General features: G+C 39.0%; 1 protein-coding gene across 1 annotated transcript in view; it reads left to right on the top strand.

Moving 5' to 3' along the window:
* RAB6B (RAB6B, member RAS oncogene family) overlaps positions 1 to 26,747 on the top strand; it is a 56,779-nt gene that overhangs the window by 3,669 nt on the left and 26,363 nt on the right. The window contains exon 2 of the mRNA XM_007433383.3: positions 25,299 to 25,357. Within this exon, the coding sequence (XP_007433445.1) occupies positions 25,299 to 25,357 (59 nt within the window). The remainder of the gene's footprint in view (positions 1 to 25,298; positions 25,358 to 26,747) is intronic.

The raw sequence follows: 26,747 nt of genomic DNA, 5'->3' as shown, positions 1-26,747 counted from the left end.
TAGTCTCACCTCTGAAGACGAAGATGGTGATATAGAAAGAGTTTAATGACACTAAGAGGGCTATCCTGTTGTACCTGGTTCTTATATTGGCTATATAAGCCTTAGGAATTTTTGCCAATGTGTGGGTCAGCAAGTGCCTCCCTTCCAGAGGGCCAACCCTACTAGTAGACATTTTGTGGCAGCTGCTGAAGCCATCACGCTATATGTGTCACAAAAGGTAACTATTACCACCATAACTATTAGCATTTACTGCCTGGTAGAGAGGGGGTGCGTTGGGTTTTCTTCTCACTGGGTATTATGCATCTTGATCTGCAGAGCACCGGGGTCACCTTTGTTACTCTGCTTTGAACAGCAAAATACTTTGTGCTGGCCCTGCTCAGAGATAGAAGGAATGTTAATTACATTTTGAAAATGTTACATTAAAAACTGTGTTAGAGCAGAAGAGGGTAAGCCAGATGACCTTGGCTGCCTGCACCCAGGCATCAGGGAGGCAGCTGCATTTCAGAGAATTATAGTGGCTTTATATTGAACAAAAACAAATGTTTGGTTTATCAATGTTTTCCATTCCTGATTATTTTCTTTCCTCCTGTCCCCACTGCCATTCCTTCCTATCCTCAGGGCAAAAACCTTAAATTAATAGCTTTGGTCTATTTCCTCTTCTTCAGCACCTCTCCTGATTGTGTCATGCTTTGACTTCCTTGTCTATTGCATATTCTTGACCCATGGGGAAAAAAATCAGTTGACTGCACTGGTTGCTGTCTGAGGCCAGTGCTAAAAGTGGAGTGAGATGCCCTCTTTATTTTCTTTCAGTTCTTAAGGCAGATACAGGGCAGAGGCATAGAAATGCATGCTCTGAGCATGAATTGGGGAAAATGGTGTGTACTTAATCTAGTAAAAGAAAATTCTTCTTTGTTTTAAGCATCATTCCTGGTCTCCTTTTTCAGAAACCATGATAGGCTCAGGACCCAGCAAAAAATCCCCAAACTGCATCCATAGGGCCAAAAGCAGGCTTGGAAGAACCTGCAGGACTACATGGCGTGAGCGCACACTTTAGCTCCTCAGTTGGAGTTGAGGATGTGACTAAATTAATGAAAAATTAAAATGTAATTAAATATCTGAAAAACAGGACCAGTTAAAGAAATAGTGGCCAGGGATCATGAAAGTTTTAATGAACTGAAAGTTTCCTTTTTTTGTCAGTACCATTCATTTCTAACATAGGTTTGCCAATTGACCAAAAAGATCTGTCTTCCCCTCCCCCCCTTCATGGTGCTGTTTCTTCCCTTTAAAACCTGGCAGGACTGCATCTTCATACTATCCTTTCTTGTCTACCTTGTCTGAATAGATAGCCTTTGTCCCCTCTTGAAAAGGTAAAGTCTTTAAGTTACATTCAGATCCTGGTGGCTGCATGGACACAGCCAGGTGGTTTTCTTGGTAGAAATACTGAAGTTGGTTGCCACAACCTGTTCCTGAGGTGTTCCTTCAACTTCATTGTCTTCCCTACAAGTGTGGAATTTGCTGGGGATAATACTTAAAGATAATCAGGAATTGTTTACCTGGGTAGCCATCCTACTCACTGCCCCAAAACTTATTTAAACTAGATAGCTACTAATGGATATCACAAGTTGTTAAAGAAAATATAAGAAATTTTGCTTCTGACGCCACTCCCAAGGCAAAGACACACGACTGCTTTAAGCTTCCTATATCAGTAGCCTGGGTTTGAACTGAACCAATTGCTTTCTGAGGTTGAACAAAGCAGAACGAGCTTGTTTTCACCTTAGTTTCCACCCTCTTATTTTTATTTACAATTCTATATAGCAGCTATCGCCATACAAGGCTCTTTTCTGTTTGTCATTTAGAAGGGGATTCATATCAAATTCAGCTTCATTTTAACCTTCACATTCTGACTTCTATTATTATATTGAAATGTTGCTTTACTGATTATGTCCTTCAGTTTATAAGAATGTGAGCAGTGCAGATTCTGAATGACACCACTGAATTTTCATGCTTATCAAGATTTTGAGCTTTTTTCCTCCAATGGTGGTGTCTTGTTCAATGAGTTGATGCAAATAAAATATCCTTTAGATCCTGCATTTGGAAGCTCAGTAATTAGTTTCTTTAAACTTTTTTTTTCTTGTCAGGGTGAATTTGAGGGGGAGAAATTGTTCTTTTGAGTTTTTAGGAAAACTTGTTGGTGCAGAGCACTAATTAGCTCTTATCTGTAACATTATGAATACATTTTTGGAACATAATTGCATTTTAATTAAAGCAATATATACTAATGTATTAAATCAAACTATAAAGGTAGAAAGGGGGGAAGGCTGATAAGTAAAACAGCATTTGAACAGGTGAAGGTAGGGGGAATTTAGTTTCTTCCAGATGCATGTGGAATAACCGCCTCTCCAGCATTTTAATTTCAGAACATACTTGTATGGGGAAATGTTACTGTGTACTGAGTTAAGCAAAGAGCTGCTTTAGACAGTTGTGGAGAACTAATAGCTTACTGAAAGTTCAGCAAATGTCACTGTACACTGGTATTCACAGGAAATGGTGATCTTGGCTGATCTCAAAAACAGAGTCAGACCTGGTTGTCTTTGAATGAGAACACACCAGGAAATTTCACAGTCGTAGATACACTTGAAAGTTCAAAGAATGTCCTGGAAAAGACAACGGCAAACCACTTCCTTATTGCTGCCAAAAAACTTTAGTTTAACTTTCCCAGAATTACCCTAAGGACTTTCTTTCTAATACCCAACTGTGGAAGAGTTTTGCCATCTGTTTTAAAGAGAGACAACTGAGGAGATTCATATATCCATTTCGAGATGAGCTCACTACATAATCTTGGGTCAATTGTTTCTCTCAGCCTAACCTATTTCACAGGATTGTTGTAAGGAAAAACGGATGGGGACAAAATCAAATACATGAGAACAAAATCATGTAGATTGACCTGAGGTCCTTATAGAAAATGTGAGTTAGAATAGGAATGCAATTAATTTAAAAAACTATGACCTTCAGTATAAATGAAAGGTGGGTAATTTGCAGTTCCAGCACTTCATATGTGCCCCCCACCTATTTTTTGGGTCCCAGACTACAAATACCAAAACTGCAGTTTTGAAATTAAAAATGTAAAAATTGTAGCCTTAGCCATCTTTTTAAAAAACAAAACTCCCTAAATAGTATCACAGGGCAATTCCACACCACACCATTTCCATATATTGCAATCTCTATAAAGCATTTTAAAGATAATAACTGATTGTCTTCATATCTGTTGGCCTCCAAAGATTAGGAATAGGAGAGCTCACAATAGCATTCAACCTGGACTTATGAGAACCCTTTTAGTCCTTTGAAAAAATTGAACATCTCCTCCCTTTACTTTTTTGTTTTGTTTTGTTTTGTTTTGTTCTTATAGCTGAGTAGCTACTATGATGGAAAATGGCAAAGCTGCAAAGGTACTATCCTCTCTTGCATGTAGAATATCTGCGAAATAATAGGGTCTTGGCACAATGCTCCAGTGGTTGGATTTCTGTGGGTAAGTGGACAGACTGGCTTCAGCCTGCAAGTTAGGAGACAAGTTGAGACAAGAGTTCCCAGCAATAGGAAACTAGTCCATTCACAAGCTCTGTAGAGGTTCTGCTCTTCCTATGGGAAAGATCATCTTCCCTATAATTTCACCACAGCAGGGATAGAAATAATCAGCACTACAGCCAAATCCAGGTGGAAGCTTGAGATCATCCAAATGCAGGACTTCTTCTGGAGAAGGCTGGAGAATCTTTGTGGCAGCCTTTACAGGGGAAAAGGAAACATTATGGCCTTACCCACATACAGTATGTGAAGCAGCCCTATTGAAGTTGCATTATCATCTGACCACTGTGGTCTTCAGGATTCTGTTCCACGAAAAGTTACACCTAGTTTCTTCCTACTTAGCCACAGTTTTGTGGCCACCAAAATGACGCTTTAGTCCCCTCATCCCATTAGGGTTTTTCAGTATCTTTGGATACAATTGCCAATGTCAGGATTTTCCCAAACCCAGTGATTTCTACCTCATCATAAATAGTGATTTATCTTGCCTTAAACCAATCTAAATCAAGCGAAGCATGCCATTTTAGATTATGCTGCTGTGGTTCATTGGGAAAAACAGTTATATTCAAGTTCACATGTATTATTTTTTGGCAACAATTCAACTTAAATTGAGGGGGAATTGTGGCTACAGGAATCAGTTGTGTTCTATACATGCACATTGATTCTTGTAACTTTCAACAAGAAGCAGCAAATCCAGAGTTGTGCTGGAGGAGGCTAGTGGGAGCCCCTTGTTTTAAAAAATTTTTTTTATAAAATGTCGCAACACTAAAGGGTAGAAAGCAGCACTGAGGAAGGGCTGGTTACCTCCAAAGGGAGTTGCAGCTCAGTCCCACTAAAGGGATGCTGGGTGCTTGAGGAAGACCTGAGAGGCTGCAAGCTCTCTGCTTATTAGCTGGAAGCATAAATGGCTTCCTTCTCTCCCTCCCTCCCTCCCAACTTGGGTTCAGATGGAAAGCAGAAAGAGAGAGCAAGAGAAGCAGGATGTCTTTATTTTTCAGATTACCATGTAAAGACTTCACCTCCCCCTCTCCCACCTAGTTCCCCACGACTGAAGAAGCCCTTGTTAACATTATTAGGAGCACAGCCCTGAGCAAATCTTATGAAGTTTCGAGAAAATTATTAATTGAGAAAGTTAGACTTTCCTGGGCTGAATGTAGTTCAGTATTTCAGTTCCATTCAGTAGTTTCAGCAGGATAACTAAACATGTGGTTCTGTGCATATTTATTCAGTTTGAAGGTCCCATGGTGCTCAATACATCTTTCTCCTTAATAAGAGTGAATTTGTTGCAATCAGTTATGGTCCTACGTACTCTTCCATAGGAGTGAGTGAGTCCTATATGAGGCTGGCGAGATTTATCTCTGAGCATTGTTATGCTTGAATCACACATTAATTGGGTGTTTTTGCTCGTATGTCAGGGATGTGGCCTGAAGCTCATCACCAGTCGGGCTGCTGGCTCCCCCTGACCTCTCACGCTTTCTTGCTCACTTTACCGCTGGTTGCTTGGCAACTGAATAGCAGCATTCTATATCTGTGTACCTGCTGTCAGGATCACACTTTTCCAAAGGCCAGTGGTTAACACAAAGCGAATAGAATAGTTTCTCCCCCACTGTGATGGAGTGGAAGTACAGCTAAAGAGGCTGCATTGCTGGCTGGTGTGATGAGGAGAGATGCACAGTTTGCTATGAATGGCGCATATACTTGAGTGTTATTTGTTCCAACCCACTGCATGGAGAGCAGCTACTTGGGGAATTGCCTGAGTGAGCAGTCAGAGGTGATGCCTGCTCCTTGCCCCAGATTCTGGGCTGCCATAAAAATAGGAATGCTCAGTGCTGCATCCTTGCCAATGCATGTCTGAGTAGCCCTCCCACTACAGTAATGTCCCCCCACCCCAAAAGCCCTGTTCATTGTGACGATGCTTCTCCTGCCCAAGCATGACTAATTGAGAGAGCAGACATGGGAAGAGTGGTTTCCACTCCATAAGACATCAGGATGGGCTTTAATTATGCATCAGGATGTTTGGCAGTACCACTGCTTGTCTCTGGTGATTTCTATGTTTCCCCTCGTAGCTCTTGTCATCTGCTGTTTTCTCAGTAGTCAGTTTATGGTTTAACTCTTTCATTTGTGCATGAATTCACATAATCCCCATATTCCTTCCTTCCTTTTTCCTGACTATTATTATCATTTACATACATGTCTGGGCACACACATACATACCCCTAGATAAATGTTGCAGTTCTGGAGTGGAGAAACATTCAGCCTTCTTTGGCTGGGGGTCCTGGCTGGGAAATGATGGGAATTTTAGTCCAGTATAGCTGCAGGACACCAGGTCAGAGAAGGCTGTTCCAAAGTATAAAAATCAATAAACGTAACTAAATTACAAAAAGGGGGTACCTTTTCATTAACATGAACACCCAACTGAGACCTAATAGCAGCTGTAAAATTTATCCAATTTTAGCCCATGAATTAAATGTAGCAGAAATAGTTGTATGTTTTATTGGAAAGAGTCACATTTGCCAGCTTTCTCTGTCAGAAAAATAAGCTTTCTAAATAGAAGAAAGATCTTTGGGGGAGTTGTTTAGAACAGTTTTCCCCAACTTGGCATTGCTCAAGATTTTTTGGGGGGTGCTAAATTGGAGAAGGCTCATCTAGGCACTCCCTTCTCCATGCCACCTCTGAAAGACTATTCTGAGAAACCAAGCAACAACTGTAGTTGCACAGAAAAGTTGTACTGTTTATGGTGCACATTTTCAAGCTGAGGGACCACCGAATTAATTGGCAATAGGAATTCTTGCTGTGACATAGGAAAAACCATTTGTTACCAAAAGTTGCTAAGCATATCACCCTAATGGCCTTACACTGTATTTTATCACTTTTATGAACTTCTATAACGTTTTCTTTGTTATTCCATCTTACCTCTGTATGCTCTGGTTGGTATACAAATTAATGTAATAATTTAGTATTCCATTCTTTGAACACCAAGGGATTTCCAGAGCACTTTACAAGATCAGTCAGGAAATTAAACACAATATAGCTATAAAACTATTTCAGCCAGTATAATAAAGATCCCAATTTAAATAAATAAATTTAATATTTAAGAGCATCTTTAAATCATGAAACTAATCCCTCTTGATGAATGGTATCCCACTCTGAACAAGTTACATATTTTGCAGGTCTCAAATACTACTCATCTTGTTGAGTTTCTGATTATCAGCTCTCACTTAGACTATTATTGGCTCCAACAGCTCTGTAGCATATACAATGAGAAGGGAATAGTTAGGTATCATCTGCTTATGCACAATGGTTTAACCTAAGTTCCCAGATGAAGTCAGAGTAATAGTTTCAGAATAGCATAACCATAGATGTAAACATGGAATTATAATGCTTTCTGGAACACCGATGGTTGCAAAAGACTGTAAATTTAATCTCAAGGACTTCTAATGGAAGACGTGTGCTGCTTTGTAGTCATGAATATAAATTGGAAGTATCTATCCATAGCAGCATCTAATATCCTTTCCTGGTGCTTTTAAGATACTTGGTATCTTCTGTTTTTCCATGGAAAATAATAAAATCTATGCAGATGTTTATAGAACTCATGAGGATGTAAAGCAGTGGTTCCCAACCTTTTCTATGCCCCATACCCCTAGGAAATGTTTGATTAATGTCCGCACCCCCTACAAAAGTAGTATCACAACCACCTACTACCACTGCTCAAGGCACACTGGCAGCTGGCTGAGTGATGACTCATGACTCGTCACTAAGGGACACAAGCCACTCTTTGTTGCACCCCCTGAAATTCCATCTCGCACCCCCTGGGGTTTGGGCACCCCAGGTTGGGAACCCCTGATGTAAAGGGTACACCAAGTACCTGCTTTGATCTACTCTGAAATCCCTGTTCCTGGCTATTCCATTTTCTCCCTGCATTGAGCAGAAAGATGAGAAACCATCAAGGCCAGTCTTGTAGTGGCCCATGCTTTTTCTCACTATAGCTATAGCAGGAACTCAGAATGAGCTAACCAGCTGCAACTGATCAAGAAGGGGGCATCAAAATCAGTTTCCAGTGGTGTCCATCACCTATCCCTGCCCTTGCTTCTTCATACCAAGTTTGTTTTTGCAACGTAAAACTGCAGAAGTGAAGATGACCAGTTCAGTATCACCATAAAGGCCCATGTAAGGACCCTGGGGCATTAAAGCAGCTTAATGGTTTGTGGGAAAAGACAAAGAGCTCCAAGTCAGAGATTGGCATTAATTCCTGCCAATGGGAAATTGGAAACTTGGAATGTGCAGTGTCATAAATTGCAAATGGAATTTGAGTTTCTGGTTCTGAAAAAAAGTTGGCCAATCCCCAATTATCTCATCTAAAACTGTTCTAAGATCGGAAAATGTCTTTTTGGCTTGCAGACACTGCAAAAATGGTATGTGTGCTTGTATCTTTTATTTATTTTTTATATATTTATTGTTTTAATTAATTGTTGTATGCTGCCTAGAGTTACTTTTTGTGAGATGGGTGGCCATATAAATTTGATAAATAAATTTAGTGGCATTTAACCATTAGCCCCACCCCCACTGCTACAGAGAATGTTAGAGCCTGTTGGATTTGTGTACTATTTAAAAATGTGATGAAGAAGAGTAGTGCTCTGTTCAAAATCAGCAGCCTGTTACAAGCAGACAGTTGTCTGTAGACAGACTACAAAACAGTTATTTATTCAAAGTCACAATACCTTTTTCTCCTCTAGTCAGTGCAGCTCAGTCAGGACAGATTTTTCCTGGGTTCCACGGATAATGTCAAAGAGGCCTATGACCTCCATGATGGATTGCTGAGGCTATTTTGTGCTAGACACCTTTGATCTAGTATTGATCTGGCTAGGCTGCCTGGCTAATGAATAAAAATTGTCCTTTTTCTTTCCCCGTCTTCCCAAGAAGAGCAGTAAAGTGGCAATTATCTCTGCCTCTGTTTGCCCAACACACTGAACAGTAAAGTAGCTAACCCATTTTAGTCTTGTGTGTTGACTGAACTTAGATCATGCTGCTAGTCAATAATTTAGTTATCACATGAACCCCCCAAAATGACTTATTTAAATTAATCATGGGCACACCTCTCTGTGAATAAAATTTCTGGGTTGGTCACAGTATACTAACTTCTAATCTGGAGTTCCAGATAAACTAGATTTTAATAATATGAAATCACACCTCCAAATCTCTGTAAGCTGATGTATGGGAAGAAACTGTTGCATATTTATATTAGGTTTCCTATGGAATTGAGTTTTCTCGTTTTGTTTCATTATGCAGCTGTTTCATTTTTCTTAATACCTATCCTTAATAACCAAGTCTATTGAATCACAATTCCTGAATGTGAAGTATGTGATTTCTTGCGAGGGGAATTTTAGGTGAACTGCTGGACTCTGAGGTGTTCTCCTTTTTCCTGCCTTCCAAAGATTCTAGATTGATAGGCAAAGCAAATGCTAAGCTAGTAAAGACTGATTGTGTTTCTGTGAAGATGGCAACAGATCAAAACTCCAAAGACCAAGCGTTTATAACCTATTCCAGTTGCCAGCATGAGATGGTCAGGGCTCTTGCAAAAATAAAAAGGCTCTCAGGAGAGAAAATCTCTTGTGAGGTTTTGCAAGATTCTGGTGTCCTTGCATGAGATCTTGTGACTGAGGAGCTCCCCTCCCTTCTTCCCTCCACCCCAGCCTGCACTTAAGAGGCCAGAACTAGAGAGCCATGGGATCCAGGTGGATCTGGAGTACTGGAAGGGATGATGCACAATTGTAGTTTTGCTTTCCAGTGTACTGATTCATGGAGCAAGGCATTACTGAATACAAAAGTGCCTTATTTAATTTTACGGACATTCCAGTGCTATTTATCACAACTTCCTTTGTTAGATCTCAGAGCGAGTCCAAAAATCACATCTTGAAGCTCAATTTATTACTTTCAGGGTGTGTTTCAAAATGTTGTTTAGAAGGGTTGCATTTCCCTTCTAGAACATAGAGCAGGATGTTGTTGGTGCATGTGCCTGGAATACAAATAGCCTGCCTGTTTCAGGTTTGCTGAGTAACTGCTATCTGTTTCTCAGGCAATGCATATGTGAAGCAGTTTTCACCACTCCCTTTCACTGGACTCTGAAAAGCTGGATTGGCTGATGCAGGTGTTACAGAGATTGTTGGCTGGATATTTGTCTCTTTCTTGGATTCTGTGCACAGATCTTGTGCTGAATGTGTGCAATGTGAGATTATGGGACCCTGCATGCAATGCCAATATTCCTACATGAAGTCCTTAGGCAAAATTAATGTGATTGGGTTAGGAAGAATAAGATTGGGTTAGGCAGAATTGGAAGAAGATAAACTTTTATTTCTCCTGTACATTTAAATTATTAGGAAATGTTTTTTGCCTTGCAGCAAGGATATGAAATAACTCTATGTTAGGTAGGAGAAGGCAGTTACTGTACAATGTAGGGCAGAGACAGACAACCTTTAAGACATGTTTGGAATTCTGAGACCCTGGGGTTGGTGCTCTTCCAAAATGGCTTTCATGGCATGCAAGATCAAGAAGGCAGACAAGTAGTGGTATAGTAGTGGTATTCCTCGCATCCCCTGGCACCTCAAGACTTCCCTTTGTGAATGCATATTGTTTCTTTTTGTTTTCTTGTCCATCTCAACATTACTTTTTAATAGAATATTATTTTATACTTTTTAACATAGAGTTTGCATTTTAACTGTTCATTATAAACAACTTCATATAGGCAAGATCATACAGGAGGGAGGGAGGGAAGATTAGCAGATGAAAAAAGCAGAACTGTAGGCCACAGAAGGGGCATCAACCAAGTATCTTCTTGTTCTCTACTACTTGACCCAGCCAAACAATGACAGACTCTTTGTCTGTACACACCATATCTTCGACATGCTCACAGATTTGAGCACAAGGACCCCTACCCCTATTTGAAGATGATACTCCCTGATTCTGAGGAAGTTTGTCTCATAATTCATGTCCTAGTCAGAACACTCTTTCTTATTTTAAATGCCACAAAGCTGTTTGTTGTTTTAGGTATACAAGAATCAGTGGCTGTGTTTGGACAACATGACCAACTGAGTCAGCTTCTCTCCTGGAGTATTAATTTAGTCCAATGTGTGACCAGTGCATTATAAAATAATTTATTAAATTTGTATGGCGTCTGACTCTCAACAACTCTGGGTGGCTCACAACAATCAAAGAATTACAATAAAATTAATAAAAGATAAAGATAAAAGATGGCAAGCATGAAAAATCAGTCTTACAGCAGCAATTCAAGAAGTCCTAGCTACTTTGAAGGAATCTAGGAGACCGTCACATCATGATTTTAATTCCTTTTCCCAAACATATTAATTTTTAAAAAGTGGTGGTTTCACCTAGGTCAGGACCACTGAGACACTCCCACCCTTTTTTTTCCCACTTGCTGCAGATGGTAACAAACATGAAAAGGAGACTAAGTACCCAGAGAAAGTCTGTCTTTTTAGGACCTCTCTAGGATATCTCTGTTTTAGAAGTAGGGAAACAGGTTGACTGGAAATCAGGATTAATTCAACTGAGTTACCATGCTCACACAACGCCTTTTTTCTTGACTCAATTAAGTTTGTCATGTGAGTAGAGCCAATATCAACCAAATGAGATATTACCTAGCAATTGGATGTTTTTATCCCTTATATAAAAACACTTTCCTCCTGCTCTAGGATACATAGACAGTAAGGTGACACAAACTAAACTAAATTCACCTGTGTAATATGGGCTTGTTGACTTTTAGATTAGCTTGTGCTCAAGCTATTTTACTGTGATGCAAAAGAAAATTTTAGGTAACTCATATTTTCACATGCAAATGACCACTTAAATCCATCCTTAGGAACAAAGCTTCATAGTTTCCCTTCTCAGTACCACTGATAACAAAGTTATGCAGCAAGTCCACATAGCAAAGAGCAAGAAAAACCTACCATGCAGATTCTGCTGTCTGATACCAAGGAACTCACTGCTACTAAGAGTATCTTCTTTCCTATCTTTCAGCCTTGACATCTTTTGTTTTGCACAATTTTCTCTTTATCCAAACTGATTGATCTTTTCACTTTTAAGCCAGTTACTATGTCCTTAATGAGATGCTCTGTGGCTGCCCTCTCTCCTCTCCCCCTTTTCTAAAAGACTGTCAGTTTGATTTGCTTACAGTTGGGATATCTTTTGTGCTGAAAATGAAAGATGTTAGAACTTTATTTGGTCTGGGATTCACCATCTTTGTCCTGGAAACTGTTCTTCTTTAGCCTCAATTTATTTTACTTCTAATTTGCCCAGTGTCCACATTTCTCTGGGCAGATTTCAGTTACAGGAAAGTGTTTTTAGAAATGTTGAAAGATCTTTGTTTTTGAAGATCAGAAAAAGAAATAAAACTGTTTTTAAAAGAGTAGGTTTTTAATCATAGGTAAATAATTGCTTATCTAAGAACTAGAAACATAAAAATTATATACCCAATCTAGTGTTGTACCGTTTGCAACATTTCTGCTAACATTTAATCTATTGTGTCCTGTATGTTAACAAACAAAACATAAAACTATTCAGGCCTAACAGCTTTCTGGAAATAGCAAGTCTCAAAGGATTATACACTGGTACCTCGGTTCACAAACTTAATTCGTTCCGCGACTCTGGTCACGACCTGAATTGGTCACGACCTGAATCAAATTTCCCCATAAGGTTCAATGTAAATATGGTTAATCCGTTCTGAACCATATGTATTTTTTTTTTAAACCGCAAAAATATGACACAAAATACAGTACGAAGAGAGAGAACGCTAACCTTGCTCGACGCGACTTCTGGCGTGGAGGACAGGAAGATGGGTGGGGAGGCGGTTATTGCTTGGAGGGAGAGTCACCCTCCCTACAGGAAGCCGCGACCACGTGTCACGGGAGGGAAAATGGCCGTGGATCCTGTTCGTCACCCGATGTGGCGTTTGCGGACGGAAGCAAAATTTTGCGAACAGAGCTGTTCGTGACCCGAATTGGTCGTGAACAGAAGCGTTCGTGACCTGAGGTACCACTGCACTTTTGTCTCTAAAAGTATTAAAGAAAATCTAACATTGGCAAATAATCAGGTTGCCAAGCTACTTATGTCTGACTACTGTACCAGCAGTTTTCAGTCACTTTATGGATTGTCCCAGAAAATATTAGGATACTTTCAGGCAAGACTTTTACTGAGTAATTTCTGTTCTTGAAATGCAAACTTTTATGGGGAATTCAGAAGCCCTTATTTCTATTTGTAATCTTCCTATATTTTCTACTATTTTGCATAACTTATCTATTACAGAAAATGTGTTCAGGACAGAATTAGATGCATGATGGTTTTTGACTGACAGTGCTAGTGGCTGTTAGCGTGGAAGATTCAGTAAAATTCTCAAATATTTCCTTCTAAGGCCTTGATCTTCAGTATAGGCATGGTTTGTTTGCAGTTCATAAATGCAAATATTAATAAAAGAATTGTATCCCCAAAACAGTAGTACTGCTGGTTCTTGTTGAAGATGCACGTCTCTGTGTGCGTGTGCGTGTGAGCGTGTGCACTCACAATATGCTGCTAAGGTTTTCTGTGTTATGTGGAATTCACTAGTGAATAGAAAGACTCTTAGAAATAAGCATGTGTGCTGTGTTACTATTATCTCTCAATGTTTGTGGTCTAGAAAGGGCAGCTGCTACAGAACGGAAGGCAACTTTGGGTAACAGGTGATGGGTAAGCTGGGTTTTTTATTATTATTATTTTGTATACAGGTAACTATAGCTAAGTTTGATAGGCTGTTTATGGGGGTAAGGTTTTATTACATTTTATTACATTTCATGTAGGTAAAGCCAAACAGAAGGTTTAGACAGTTTTTGTTTCTCTTATTAAAAAAAAAAAAAGCAGGAAATCATAGATCTGTCATTTGTCAAAAAACAGGGTTTTGCAGCTATGTGTTACCTGTAGGTCATGGGTCATCAAACAAAGGATTTCATAGAATCAGACTTGTAAGGGGTCACTGAGGCCATAGAGTCCAACTCCCTCTTCAGTGCAGGAATCCAAATTAAGGCATCCCAGACAAACAGCAGAGCCTAGAGCTTGTCCAATGAAGTGGGATCCACCACCTCTTCAGGTGATCAGTTCCACTATCAAACTGCTCTCACTGTTAGCAATTTTTTCTAATGTTAAGTCAGAATCTGCCTTCCAGTAATTCCATTATTCCATGGATTCTAAAACATGTGGAAACAGATCTTGACTTTGTTCCATGTGACACCCTTTCTGGAGTCTGAAGAGCACCTTCGCACTCTCCTTCAGTCACCTCCTCTCAAGGCTAAACATGTCTGAGTCTTTCGATCTGTCTTCATAGGGACATGGTGTTTAGCCCTTTGATCACCCTCACTGCCCTTATTGGAATTTGTTCTGTTTCTCTGAAACCTGGTTGGTGCCCCAAAGTGGACACAGTGCTCAAGATGATATGTGACCGAAGAAAAATAGGATCGAATAATTATGCTCATGTTTTAGAAATCATGTTTCTGTTGATGCAGTCTCAATTTTTGCCTTCTTTGCAACCACATCTCCATTTTAAAACAGATGAAATTATTACTGGGAAATAAGTGATGCTTTCTGCCTTTTGCTTTTACTATAGGCTAGCTGTGAACTTATTTTTATTGTCAATTCCTTTCTGCCAAGTCTGGTACTATATCTTTTAAATGCCACAAAAGTAGTCTTTCAAAGTATATCAATGAAGCTGTTTCCTATCAGGATTGGAAGCAAATCACAGGACTGAAAAATAAATCTGTAGTGCAGAATGAGAACACAGAATTTAGGTTTTACAGTATTTTAGTACTCAGATTATAAACAATTTGTTGTGGTTGTTGTTGCGGCACTTCATTCAGTTGAGGATCTTTGCAGTGAAATCGTGTAACAGCACTGAAGTGGACATGATTACAGGGTCACTTAAGAATTTCCTTATCACCATGTGGAGGTCAGGATGGCGGGAAGAGGGAATTTCCAACTGTGCAGTTTCTTAATATCTAATAAGGTTTATGGGATATAACATGTTGAATTTGAGCCCTAGATCCTAGTTCTCTCCATAGCAGATAGGAAGTAATAGACTTCCACTTTCTGGAATATTTAAGCCATGGGCCTTTATCTGTGTAGAGTAAATAAGTACATCTGTCTATCTATGTACCTACCTACCTACCTACCTACCTTATAGAACCACCCTACTCAACTGATGCTGGGTAGCTCATAATAAAAACAGCCAGTACAACCCCTTTCTCCAAATAAGATAACAAGATCAGATAAAAATGCAAAAACCCAAAAGAAACAAGGACTGGTAATAAAAAGACATACAAACAACAACTCCTCATTCCAAGGCAGGATCAGGGCAACACAAACTACTGGAGAGAGATGATTCCAGAAGGCAGGTACCACAGCAAAGAAGGCAGAAAGAATACCAGTATGTTTCCAGGGTTTTTTTTTCTTCCAAAATAAAATCAAACCTGTATAAATATTGCATCAAAATATAGAAAGAATTAAGACAATTTTCCACTTCAGCAGTTCTGAACTAAACCATCATGGATGATAGGGGAATAGCAATTTTTAGATTTAGGCTTCATCCCAGGCAGGTAAAAATGATGACTATTTAATGTTGTCATTTCTGATAAGGTAAAACATTTTCAGTGCAGAGCAAATTGTAATAATGTGAATTATAGCTTGATTTGCATAAAGGGAGTTTGTTTAGGTGACAAAATGAGGCATCTCTAAAATAAATTGTACTATATTTATATAATTTCTTATCCAAAGGTCTCAGAGTATGTAATTATACATTAAATATAAGAAGGCTATTTTTTTAAAAAAACTACTCCAACACAATATATCCAGTAAATGTTATTATTTCCAACACTTCACTCTATCTACCAATGAAGATAATACAGGATATGCTGAGATTCGGAATCTGTTATGTGTTTAGGGGAAGAAAACTTTGAAGCTAAGGGAAATATCTATAATGTTTGTACCTTCAGAGAGATTTTTTTGTTTTCTTATTTAGCTACAGACTTCATATGTTTCCTTTTTGAGTAGCTTCCATAAAAAATAAAAAATAATAAATCTTTCCTTAAAATTCATAAAGAACTATTGGCAGCAGCAGTGACACCAGCAAAGTTGTTTTAATTGTTTTTGTATTATATTTATGTCCATAGTTCTGTCCATGAAGCAGAAGACAATTCTCTTCTCACTTCCCCACCCTGATTTTATTTCACAAAAAAACAGTGAGGTACATTAAATCCAGATATGGTGACTGGCCCAGAATACTCAAAGAGATTCAGAGCTGATTGTAGATTTGAACCAGGCTGTTCACAGTTTAACTGCTAGAAGACAGCCCCACTCATATTTTGAATACTTTTTAAAATACTTTCCTTTTGTGCTGTCCTTTACCCTCTAAATCTTTCTGAAATGGATGTAGGAGTGGCAGATTATTACATACTGTGAATTATCGTAAAACTGGGTGGCCCTAATCTAAGGGAATATGTGTTGAGAGCCCTAGAGTTTCTATGCAGTTAAGCACTTACTTACTTACTTACTTACTTACTTACTTACTTACTTACTTACTTACTTACTTTATTTGTTTGTTTGTTTGTTTGTTTGTTTGTTTGTTTGCATGAGTTTATATATCATCCAGCTCAAATGTCTCTGGGAAATTTACAAAATCAAAACAAAAACAATTACATCATTAACAATAGAACTATAGCACATAATCATTGTTGCCAAAAGATTGTTACCCTGTCACTATAAATCTTGAGAAAGTCAACAAAATCTGTCACCAAATGCTTGATTAAAATAGTACAGTATTTGCTGTCTTGTGAAACACCAATAAGGAAGGAAGCCATTATGGAGAAGGACCATCTTCAGGTCCACATGCCTCTGATCCCTCTGATCTGATCCAAGTCATGAATCTTAGCATCCGCTCTCTGCACGTGCACAGATCAGACAGATTCCATCTAGAGGAGATGGTCCTAGGGTATCCTGAAGCCAAGCATCTGAACTGGATTGGACTCAGACTCCTACCAGTAACCAATGTAGCACTATGAGAATAGATGTTATCTGACACTGGTGATTCTCTCTTGTTAACATCCTAACTGCTGCATTTGGAAGCAATTGTAGCTTCCAAGTCATTTTTAAAGGCAGCCCTACGTCCAAAAGTTATAGTAAACTAGCCACGTGGTGCTAAGAAGGTGAATTACTGCCACTAGGACTTCCCAGTCCAGGTGAGCCCACAATTGACTCACCAGCCTAAGCTGGGTGAAAAAAACCCTGGGCACAGCCTCCACCTGCTTTTCCAGCAATAGCTGTGACTCTGGGAGGACTCTTAAATTGCACATATGTTCCTTCGGAGGAAAGGCAATCTCAACCAGAGCTAGCGCTGGAACCAGACCTAAGCTAACATAATTTCTGGACAAGCAGCAACTTTTTGCTGGGATTAAGTCTGAGTTTGTTTTCACCTGCCCAAATCCTCACAGCCTCCAGAAACCAAATCAAGATTTCCACAGCATCTCTTGCTTGGCTTCAGGTGCCAGTGTACAGCTGGGTATCATCAGTGTATTGCTGGTCCCTCCCCACACACTGACAGATGTCCTTTTCAAGCCTTCTTACATAGATGTTAAACAGCTGCAGGGAGAGGGATAAGGCATGTGGCACCCCCTATTGGAATAACCAAATATTGGCGCAACCAAGGACTTTACTGTCCTTCCCTTATTACTTCTAGCAGAAATGCCCACATAAAACAGTGCTTCAGTTCCCAGCATCTGTAAGTGGTCCCTCAGGATACTATGGTTAATATTATCAAAGGCCACTGATAGGAATAAGAAGACCAACAGGACCGCCCATCCTCCAGATCTTGACAGTGGTCATCCACCAAGGAGACCAGTGCTGTTTCCATCCCATGCCCAGGCCTGAATCTAAACTGAAAAAAGCATCCAGATAATCTTCTACCTATAACTAAATTGCCTTCTTAGCTCTCTTCCCCAGAAAGAGACAACTGAAGACAGGACAGTGGTTAGCGATATGGCTCCTTCAAAAGAGAGGGCAGGCTACTGCTTCATCTAAGAATGGTGGAAACCTTATTCCCTCAGGGAAGTATTTGCCACCTTATTGAATCTGCAGGCTAATGTCCAGTTGCCTATTCAGAATAGCCTGTTCCCTATTGGGCAGAGATGGGTGGAAAGTGCTCTCGCAAACCACTGTAACAAGTTTGCAAAATTCATTGTGTATAAAATTATTCATATTTGCTTGGAGATAGACAAAACACCCACTGTACAGATTATAAAGTGATGATGGGGGAAATGACTTGAGATGCTACTTGGAACTCATATGATTTTGTGGAAACCAATGAATTGGATAGAATTCTCTGTAGTATGAGCTCTGCCACTGCAGGTTGCAGGTTACTTCCATGCCACTCCTGGCTCCTTTGGTCAGATAGAAGTGTGAGTGAGTGAGTGGCTGGATTTGAGAGGTGGCAGATTCTTCTTTGAGGGAGGGTTTTCAGAAAACCAATACGGAGTAATCTAATCAAGTATTATGAAGTTATATTCACTAGATTTCCTTGCTTACTTCTCAGTAAATAAACCCAGGCTGACAATTAGCAAGTCATGTTATTGACTTGGCCTGTAGTATTTGTACCTTGTTCTTTCAATCATTATAACATGGCCCTCAAGATCTTTTCCAGATTGGAATTCAGATCTCCCATGGACTAAATAATGTTAAAGGCTTTTATTAAATGGGCTGTTATTAAAAGTTGTGAAACAGATTGGAAATTAAGTTCATTCATATGCTAGAATATCAGAAATTACAGAAATGCATTTTCAGTGGCAGCAGTAGCAAGCCATAGTGATATCAGAATAATGTGATGTTGCTATTCAGTTATGTACATGAGTCATGACACCCAAGTATGTAAGTTTCAAGATTTGTGATTACCTCATCACAGGCATGTCACATGCCATCCCTTTGTCCCTTCTATATGTACAACCATTCATGGCAATCAGTGGTAAACACGAATCAATATGTACCTAACCCACATATGCCATTCTCTCAGGCTTAAGAAAAAAGTGTTTGTCTGCATAGAGACAGTTGAAATGGATAGCATTTGTGAAAATGCACCCAAGGTAGTATGTTGCAATAAGATAGCTTGTCTGATGTATCATAGCCTATGTGAAAACTTTTCCTCTTGAAAGATACAGAAGAGTAGTACAAATGATATATCTTGTGGTCTTCTTTTTTAAAAAGAAAAAGTTGGATTTTCTGTGGTCCCCAAAAGGATTGAGATTATGCAGAATAGCTTTAGCTTTTGTGCAAAAAATAACCAGGGTCGGGACCATCTGTACCTCCAAGGGGAGAGTATTGCAAAGATGGGGCCACTACTGAGAAAGCCTGTTGCCTGATCTATGCCCCAAAATAGGCCCTTTCTAGATGTCTTGACCAGTTGGGCAGATTTTGCTTTGGCAAGGCATTGCCTGATATATCTTAGTCCTTCTGTAATAGGATTTAAAGATAATAAGCTGCATATTGAATTGGGTCTAGAAGCTTACTGGTAACCAATGCAGAAACTTTAGGTTTGGTGTGATTCTATGCTGGTTGAGTACTTCTGCCAATAATCTAACCATCACATTTTGTACCAGCTGTAGCTTCTGGGTCATCTCCAAAGGCAGCCCCACATAGATCATATTACAATAGTCCAATCTTCAGGTGGTGATCAAGAGCTGAGATGCCATTGTCAGGGAATTCTAGTCCAAGAATAAACTGGAAAGATATGCCCTGCATTATCATGCTTTGATTGACAATTCTAATAACCAATCATCACAGGGACCAATTGTAGTCTAAATATGGGCTTCAGTAGAATTTTTTTTTTTTCAAAATGCTGTTGAATAATGGAAGATAGACTATAATTTTCTCCCCTCCTCATTTTTCCCCATTGTATCTTGCAACAACCTGTCAGCATATACTTTAAAAAAATGTTATTTGGGGCGGGGGAGAGAAAGTGGATGGTTTTTGGCAGTTTCACAAAGCTCTGAATTTCTGAAGCATCTCCGGGGTACTCACATCAGGAAATACCTTTGATATCTTAGCTAACAATTAGGATTGTGCACCATCCCCTTGGCCTCTGCTGAACTGGTGAGAGATTTTTCATAAAGACCTATGCTTTTGTTTGATTCCTTTGTTTGCCTTTTTTTACAAGAGGAAAATTCCAGTGAGAATGCACAAGGAGCCAAGAACATTCTCATGTTAAGTCTGAGGTATTTCACATATATATGTTGACTGTGGATTACAAAGAGTTTGTGTACAGTGAATCTCTACAGGACCTATAGAGATGGAAAGGACAAATGCTTTTTTTTTTAAGGAATAAATGAAAATAAACATTGCATATGAAACTTCTAACTTGAATCAACATAGTCATTTCTGGCCTGTTTTGCAAGTAACTCAATGGGCTTCCATTCCTACAAACTAGAACTAAAGAATTTAACATAAAGCTAAAATATTTTGGATTAGATAGAGTTTAGCAAAAATGTGATGTCTCAGATTAATGAAAGCTTCCAGAGACCTGCCTCTTCTCCACTGAGATAAACCAGCTGATACTCTCCAGATGTTTGAGGCAACTACAACAAAACCAGTAGCCATACTGGCTGGAGTTTATAAAAATTGTATTTCAAAAATCTGGATGAGACCAGATGTTTTTGCTGATCTAAGTAAATCTCAAGAACATCCAGATATATAGTTTAGATGCTTTCTCTTTACAAGCTGCTTGGAAGCAACCATGCAACTCCACAGTCTTGCTAGATAATGGCACAAGTAGGGAACCATGTCCGCTCTTTTTTTGTTTTGCTTTTTCCTAAATTGCATAAAACTAGACTCCATCCTAAAGGATTTCCTTTCTTGTGAAAGGCAGCACAGTAATTCAGTTATTATTCTTTCCAGCCAACAGAAATTTGGAAAGAAATTAGGTAAAGGGGCTCAGCAGGATAACTCTCCAAAAACTGAATGAAACACGACCAAATTTGATATGGTGGGCAGGAGTGGGGAGAGAAGCTGGCAAAAGAAAGAACAAGTTTGGAAATGGGCCAGATCTGGCCAGGGACTACAAAGGAAAAAAATCCAGAAAAAAGAATAATCCTCCAGTGAATTCTTATGGAGGAGACAATTGGACAGTGGCTCAGAACGCTGTGACTCTTGCATCCAAAGCCCCCTCTCTCTTTATTCCTGGTTGGGTGACCCAGAGCAGACCTATTAACTCTTTCTCTAACTTGTTCTTCTACTATGTACTCCTTAGAGATGATCTGGAACCTGGACAAATTTAGTAGCATCTAAATTACTTTGAAAATAAAGTTTTCTTGCAAGATTTCCACAATGAGTTCCAGCCACCTATTAAACAGGACTAACCTTTTTTAATCCGCTTTTTGCTGCTGTGCATTGATGGGGGTGACTATTGACACTTTATCAGGTAGGGTAGAGAGCTTTGGCTCCTCTTTCTGTACTTCTTCTGAATTTAATCAAGTATTTACCTTCATGATGAAATGTATGAGCTGCAAATTATTTCTCATTTAATTATAATGAGTTCCTGCTTCACTGTAGCACTAAACTGACAAACCAGTTTTCTGTTGTGTATCGTGTGTAACTGTTTATATTTGATCAAGGAGAGGAGACTTGTGCCTCTTCTTTTTACACTGTTTTGCAACTTCCAAGTTCCAATCCTTCATGATGAAACAAATAAGCTGCAAATGTAGAAACAATGTATATGTCCATTGCAGGGAAGCTGTGAACTCTTGTTTCATTAAACAGAAGCCCCAAACTAGGTTGCATTTCTCACTCATACATTTTGGTTTAATCTCAGGGTTAACAACTGAATCCAGTTCATCCAAAAGAACTCTCATAGAAGATCCAAAATTGGATCTTTTAATATTTTCATGTTAATAGAAATCAGAGCGATGCAATTTTTATACCCATAAATTAGGAAATGCACATTTTATGTAAACTTTCTTCCTATCTTGTTCTGGGTTGGTGGATGTGTTTTCCTGATCCTTTTTGTCTTTCTTGACAATGCATAAGTGGCCTAAGGTGGAATTCTGAATTGTGTCCGTAGTGCCCATAGTAGTAACATGTGCAAGTGGTTCCCTTGTACAAGGAATCATTCCTCCCGTTGCCCCTGTTAGTGTTAAAAAGAAATTGTCTCTGGCACCAATAGTGATGGCTGCTGGAGGCAATGTTGTTTATTCTCTCCTTTCCCATTAAAGGGAAATCACTCTGCTATGTCCCCATCTAGCAATACACTTGTTTTTGTTTTGCTTTTTTAAAAAAGTGCTACAATAGTTATTATAAATGATAATAATTCCCTTCCTTTCCACAAGCTAATCATATTTTTGATGACAGCTCTGGAATGCTGAAATGCTAAATTAGCTGGCGTTAAGCCCTATCCACCCAATATGATGCTGAAGCAAAATATGGTATTTTCCTTTTTGCAGCAGGAGATTCTGATGGAATGGGGATGTGTGAAAAACTCCAACCAATAAAGATCCTTGCTGTTGCACTCCTGCTGGTGTGCCCTAAGCACAGGATGCTCATTAAACCTAAAGAGAGCTCCTATCTTTTCAGCAGGCACAACACAGAGGGAATTAGCATACTTAATTAAGGCTCTTGATGAATGGCACTGTAAAGTTTCTTAATTAACCAATGTCTCCTAGGGGGGAGATGATCTTAAACCAAGGTTGGGTTAAAATATTTTCCTTTTTGTGCATTTAATTAGCATAATCAGGAGTGCTGTTTTCTTGTCATGTGTAGAAAGGTAGATTTTCTGAGAGATGCTTTACATGTGGGAGCATGTCAAGAGAAGGACAGATCAGACACCATCCTGTATGAGTTTTGTCATTGTGTCTTCTCTTGGATTAGCATAGGAAGCCAAGAAGCTGCAGACTGCAGAAAGATAATTAATTGCACAGTCAGAAACAGGTCACTCACCTACCTTAAACTAAAGCAAGTGCTAGAAACCTTGAAACTGTGATGAAAGCAACTTTATCAGATGGAATGAGAATGGTTAGAAGTAATGCAGAAGAAGTTTCTGGCACAGTAGTAACATCAGCCTTGATAATAAATTAACATGTATTTGTGGGATGGAAATGGTACCCTCTTTTTCCCACTCTAGCCATCCCAGCCCATCTATTGGTTGGCTGGAAGAAAAGTACACTGATTATGTTACCTAGTTGGGTAATGAAATGTCTGCAAGCAAACAACCAAGCTCAGAAAGCACCAAGGACTCCACAGAAAAGTCTAAGTAATGTCCTGCTAATTTACTGAACAAAGAATGGAAGATTAGGGCCAATTTCTTCAACTTTTTTTTCCCCTCAGATCTCTGATGGGACAGAGGATTTGTTTATTTATTTATTTATAAAATGTGTATACTTCAGTCTGGATGTCTCTAATGGTAGACCCTAGAGCAGTGTTGTCCAAACTTGGCCACTTTAAGATGAGTGGACTTCAACTCCCAGAATTCCCTAGCCAGCATGGCTGGCTGGGGAATTCTGGGAGTTGAAGTCCACTCATCTTAAAGTGGCCAAGTTTGGACAACACTGCCCTAGAGCAACAGTACAATATACCATATATTGATGCAGAAATTATTAATAAAACAATACATTAAACATGACAGTGTATTTTAGCAACATTGTACATGCTAAAGGGGGAGCCGCTTAGATTCTCTGGTAAATAATACACACTTTCCCGTGTATCTGTTTATTTTCTAAAATCAAAAACTTGGCTGAAAAAAAAGGGAATTGCTTAGACTGGCTGGGTAGCTCATCGCTCTGTAGACTATGTATGCTCCTTTTTTCTTCCTTGCATCAATGATTAAACTGAAGCACACTGAAAACATTAAATCATTTGCTTAAAGCTGTACAGGCTGGAAATTTGAACCCATGCTGCTTGAATCCAGTCATATCTGATTTTCTGTTTTTCCTGATTCTAGGACCCTCAGTCAGGAAACTAGATAAAGGGACCAGCATTGCCCAATAAGATGAATACCTAATTTTGCACAGTCCTTGTAGAGTAACCAGTGGTTTGATAATATACCTGCAATGTACTGTTCCCCAAGAAACCAGATTTCTTTTAGGAAATACCAGCACATCTAGGGAAGAAGAAAAAGGAGTGTGCAAGCTTGAGACATGGCATTTTAAATTTGCATAATGTAAAATCATGGTTTTGCTGATACAGTATATGTCCCATGCAGTCCATTTTGACTAGCTTGCTGTGCTCCAAATCAATCATGTATCTGGAATGGTTGCTTTATGAGTCACACATACATTTAGATCTGGTTGGTTGGTTGGTCAGGAAGGCAGGCAGGCAGGCAGGCAGGCAGGCAGACCTCTGCAGTCAGTGTCAAAAATGTTGTGCATTCTTCTCCTTGCCAATAATAAAAGAAGAGTTGTGCTTGAATTGCAGACTCCTATATATTTATTAAATATAGCTCCCTCCCACATTAGGAAATGTTCCATCTTTTCTCAGGATTAAACACACCAGATCTAATCTTGTGATTTCTCCTTTACTTAACTTGCAAGATCATTAAACTGCCTTTAATTAAGCATTTCTTCTACTCAGTTATTTTTTTAAAAAATTCTCTAGAAAATATCTATGAATGTAACAAAGACATACTTCTAAGAAATTATTTTCATAAACAAAAGCTAATAGTAAATCATAAACTAGGGATAACCCAATATATATTGTTGTGGTTTGATTTGTTGAAGAATAGCTGCAATAATTAGAACCTGTCTATAGAATAAAAATATACATATCTGTACTGGTACCAGTATCTAGAGAGTTTAGAATGTCACTTTGAGCTTCTTGGGGAGATAACATAGTACAAAAATAAAATAAATAGTTTTTGAGTCAATCAAGTTACATGATATAACAAAGTTCTATCTTGTTACTTTATCATTTTACATTCCTGCTCATACAGCCATAAATGTTGATTCTAATCTTATTTTTTTCCAAAGCTATGATGGAATAACATAATGTAGCTTTACTACAGTTTCAAGTGAGATGTTTTCTGGAACTTTTGGGTAGCTTAGGAGTTTGAAATTGTTATATATTTAGGTATGCTTTACATGTTACAAAAACAATCAAGTATATACTTAGGCATTCGGAACGTCTGGGGTTTGAAGAGAATGAATGATTTCTTGGTGAGAGGGGTTAAAAAGGCCTTTCTAAAATGCTTCCTATTTTCCGGAGCTGTCTTTGTCAGTTGAAGGAATGAAGTGGCTGCTTCAAAAGGCAAGGTGGATGGCCTTCAACTGCTGGGCTCCCAACTTGCTACTTTGGCAACCATTTCATTGTGCCTAAAATAAAGTTCTTTGGAATGTCTGGATGACCTAGCCCAGAAGTGTACTAACTTCAGAGCAGACTGTTCCTGTCTCCCTTTTACAGATACAGCTTTGAGGAACCAATTCAAAAGCACCGTATTTAATGCTTTTCACAGCCTCTGATGTTATTTTCTCTCTCTCTCTCTCTCCCCCCGTGGTCATTTGTGAATGTTTTTAATAAATAGAAAATAAATTTAGGCACCACCATTATCACATCTGATCAGGAAATGTGTTTCTAAAATACCTGCTTATGAGCTGAATGGAGAGTACAGGATTGTGACTGATCTCAACATTCATGGGTACTGTTTAATCTCTGGTTGTTGTTTTCCTTAACAGTTGGGAAGACATCCCTGATCACAAGATTCATGTATGACAGTTTTGACAACACATACCAGGTAAGCTCTTCTACCTCCAATCACATGATACATGCTAATGAAGAAGAATGTTTCTGGGCTAATAGGCCATGGGCATGAAAGCCTGCATCGATATAAGAAGAATGTTTATTTTTCCAATCTTATTTAGTAGCAATGCCACATACCTGTTAAATTATTGTTGGTCGCACAGTCAGCCAGATGTTTAGACTGGATTTAGCATTTTTATCCACCTATTGAATCCTTCCCAAAGACCTGAGGTAGGCAGATGTTATTGTTTGATGGTGTTAAAGGTATCGTCGCAGGATGTAAGTTGTTCCAAATAAAGCTGCCTTTTGCAATTGACTGATGGTGATTTTGTCAATGCCTATGGTCTTCAGGTGTACTCCAGATGTTTTGGGATTGCACCCAAGATGCCTATTACTATTGGTACTATCTTTGCTTTATTTTGCCACAGTCATTCTATTTCTATTTGCACGTCTTTATATTTTGTGATTTTCTCCAGTTCTTTCTTTTCTATTCTCTCCAGTTCTTTCTCTGTTGGTGGTGGTCATACAGTCAGCCAGATGTTTATTCTGGATTTGGCATTTTTATCCACCTATCAAGTCCTTCCCAAGGACCTGGAATAGGCAGATGTTGTTTGGTGGTGTTAAAGGTATTGTTGCAGGATATAAGCTGTTCCAAGTAAAGCTGCCTTAAAACAGATGATGATGATGATGATCATCATCATCATCATCATCATCATCATCATCAGCCACCTGCAATTTTGAAACCATTTTCAAATGAAAAATTCATTGCCATAGTCCAACCTTGCAGTTAACAATTACATGAGTCACCAAAGCCAAATCTGTCTTCTTCAGGTATAGATGTCCCTACTTTATCAGCCAGAGCTGACAAAAGACCATTCTTGCCACTAATAATATGTGGCCATACAGCATCAGTGGTGGACTCAGGAAGACCACTAGAGTGCAAATGTATAACTATGCGAGAAATGCAACCCCATCAAGATCAAATGTATCTCCCAAAATATAAAAGTTTAACCCCTGCTTCCAGCAATAGCTCCATCTTGTCTGAATTCAGTTCACCTTATCCTCTTATACTCATTCTTTTATGCCTAGATAAACTGGAGACTCTGCTGATGTCCAGCCCTGAGTCCACAGGAAAAGTACACTGAGAAAATCAATACAGCTGAACATTATTGGCATATTGATGACACCAAGTTCCAAATTCGTGAATGATCCTTCCCAGTGGCTTCATATGGATATTAAATAACATGGAAAACAAAATGGAACCTTGAGCAAAAGGCTTCCAATATCACTTTCTATTTGTAACAGCTTGAAAAATAAAATCAGAGTCGCTGCAAAGCAGTACCCTTGTAGGATACCATGGTCAACAGTATTGAAAGCCAGTAAGA

The sequence above is a fragment of the Python bivittatus genome, unplaced genomic scaffold (assembly GCF_059951505.1).
Source record: "Python bivittatus isolate LINGU-HERP-01145 unplaced genomic scaffold, Pbiv_v1 ctg000980_np1212, whole genome shotgun sequence".
Lineage (NCBI taxonomy): Eukaryota > Metazoa > Chordata > Lepidosauria > Squamata > Pythonidae > Python > Python bivittatus.
The sequence above is the reverse complement of the archived record's forward strand: the minus strand, read 5'-3'. Positions and strand labels throughout refer to the sequence as shown.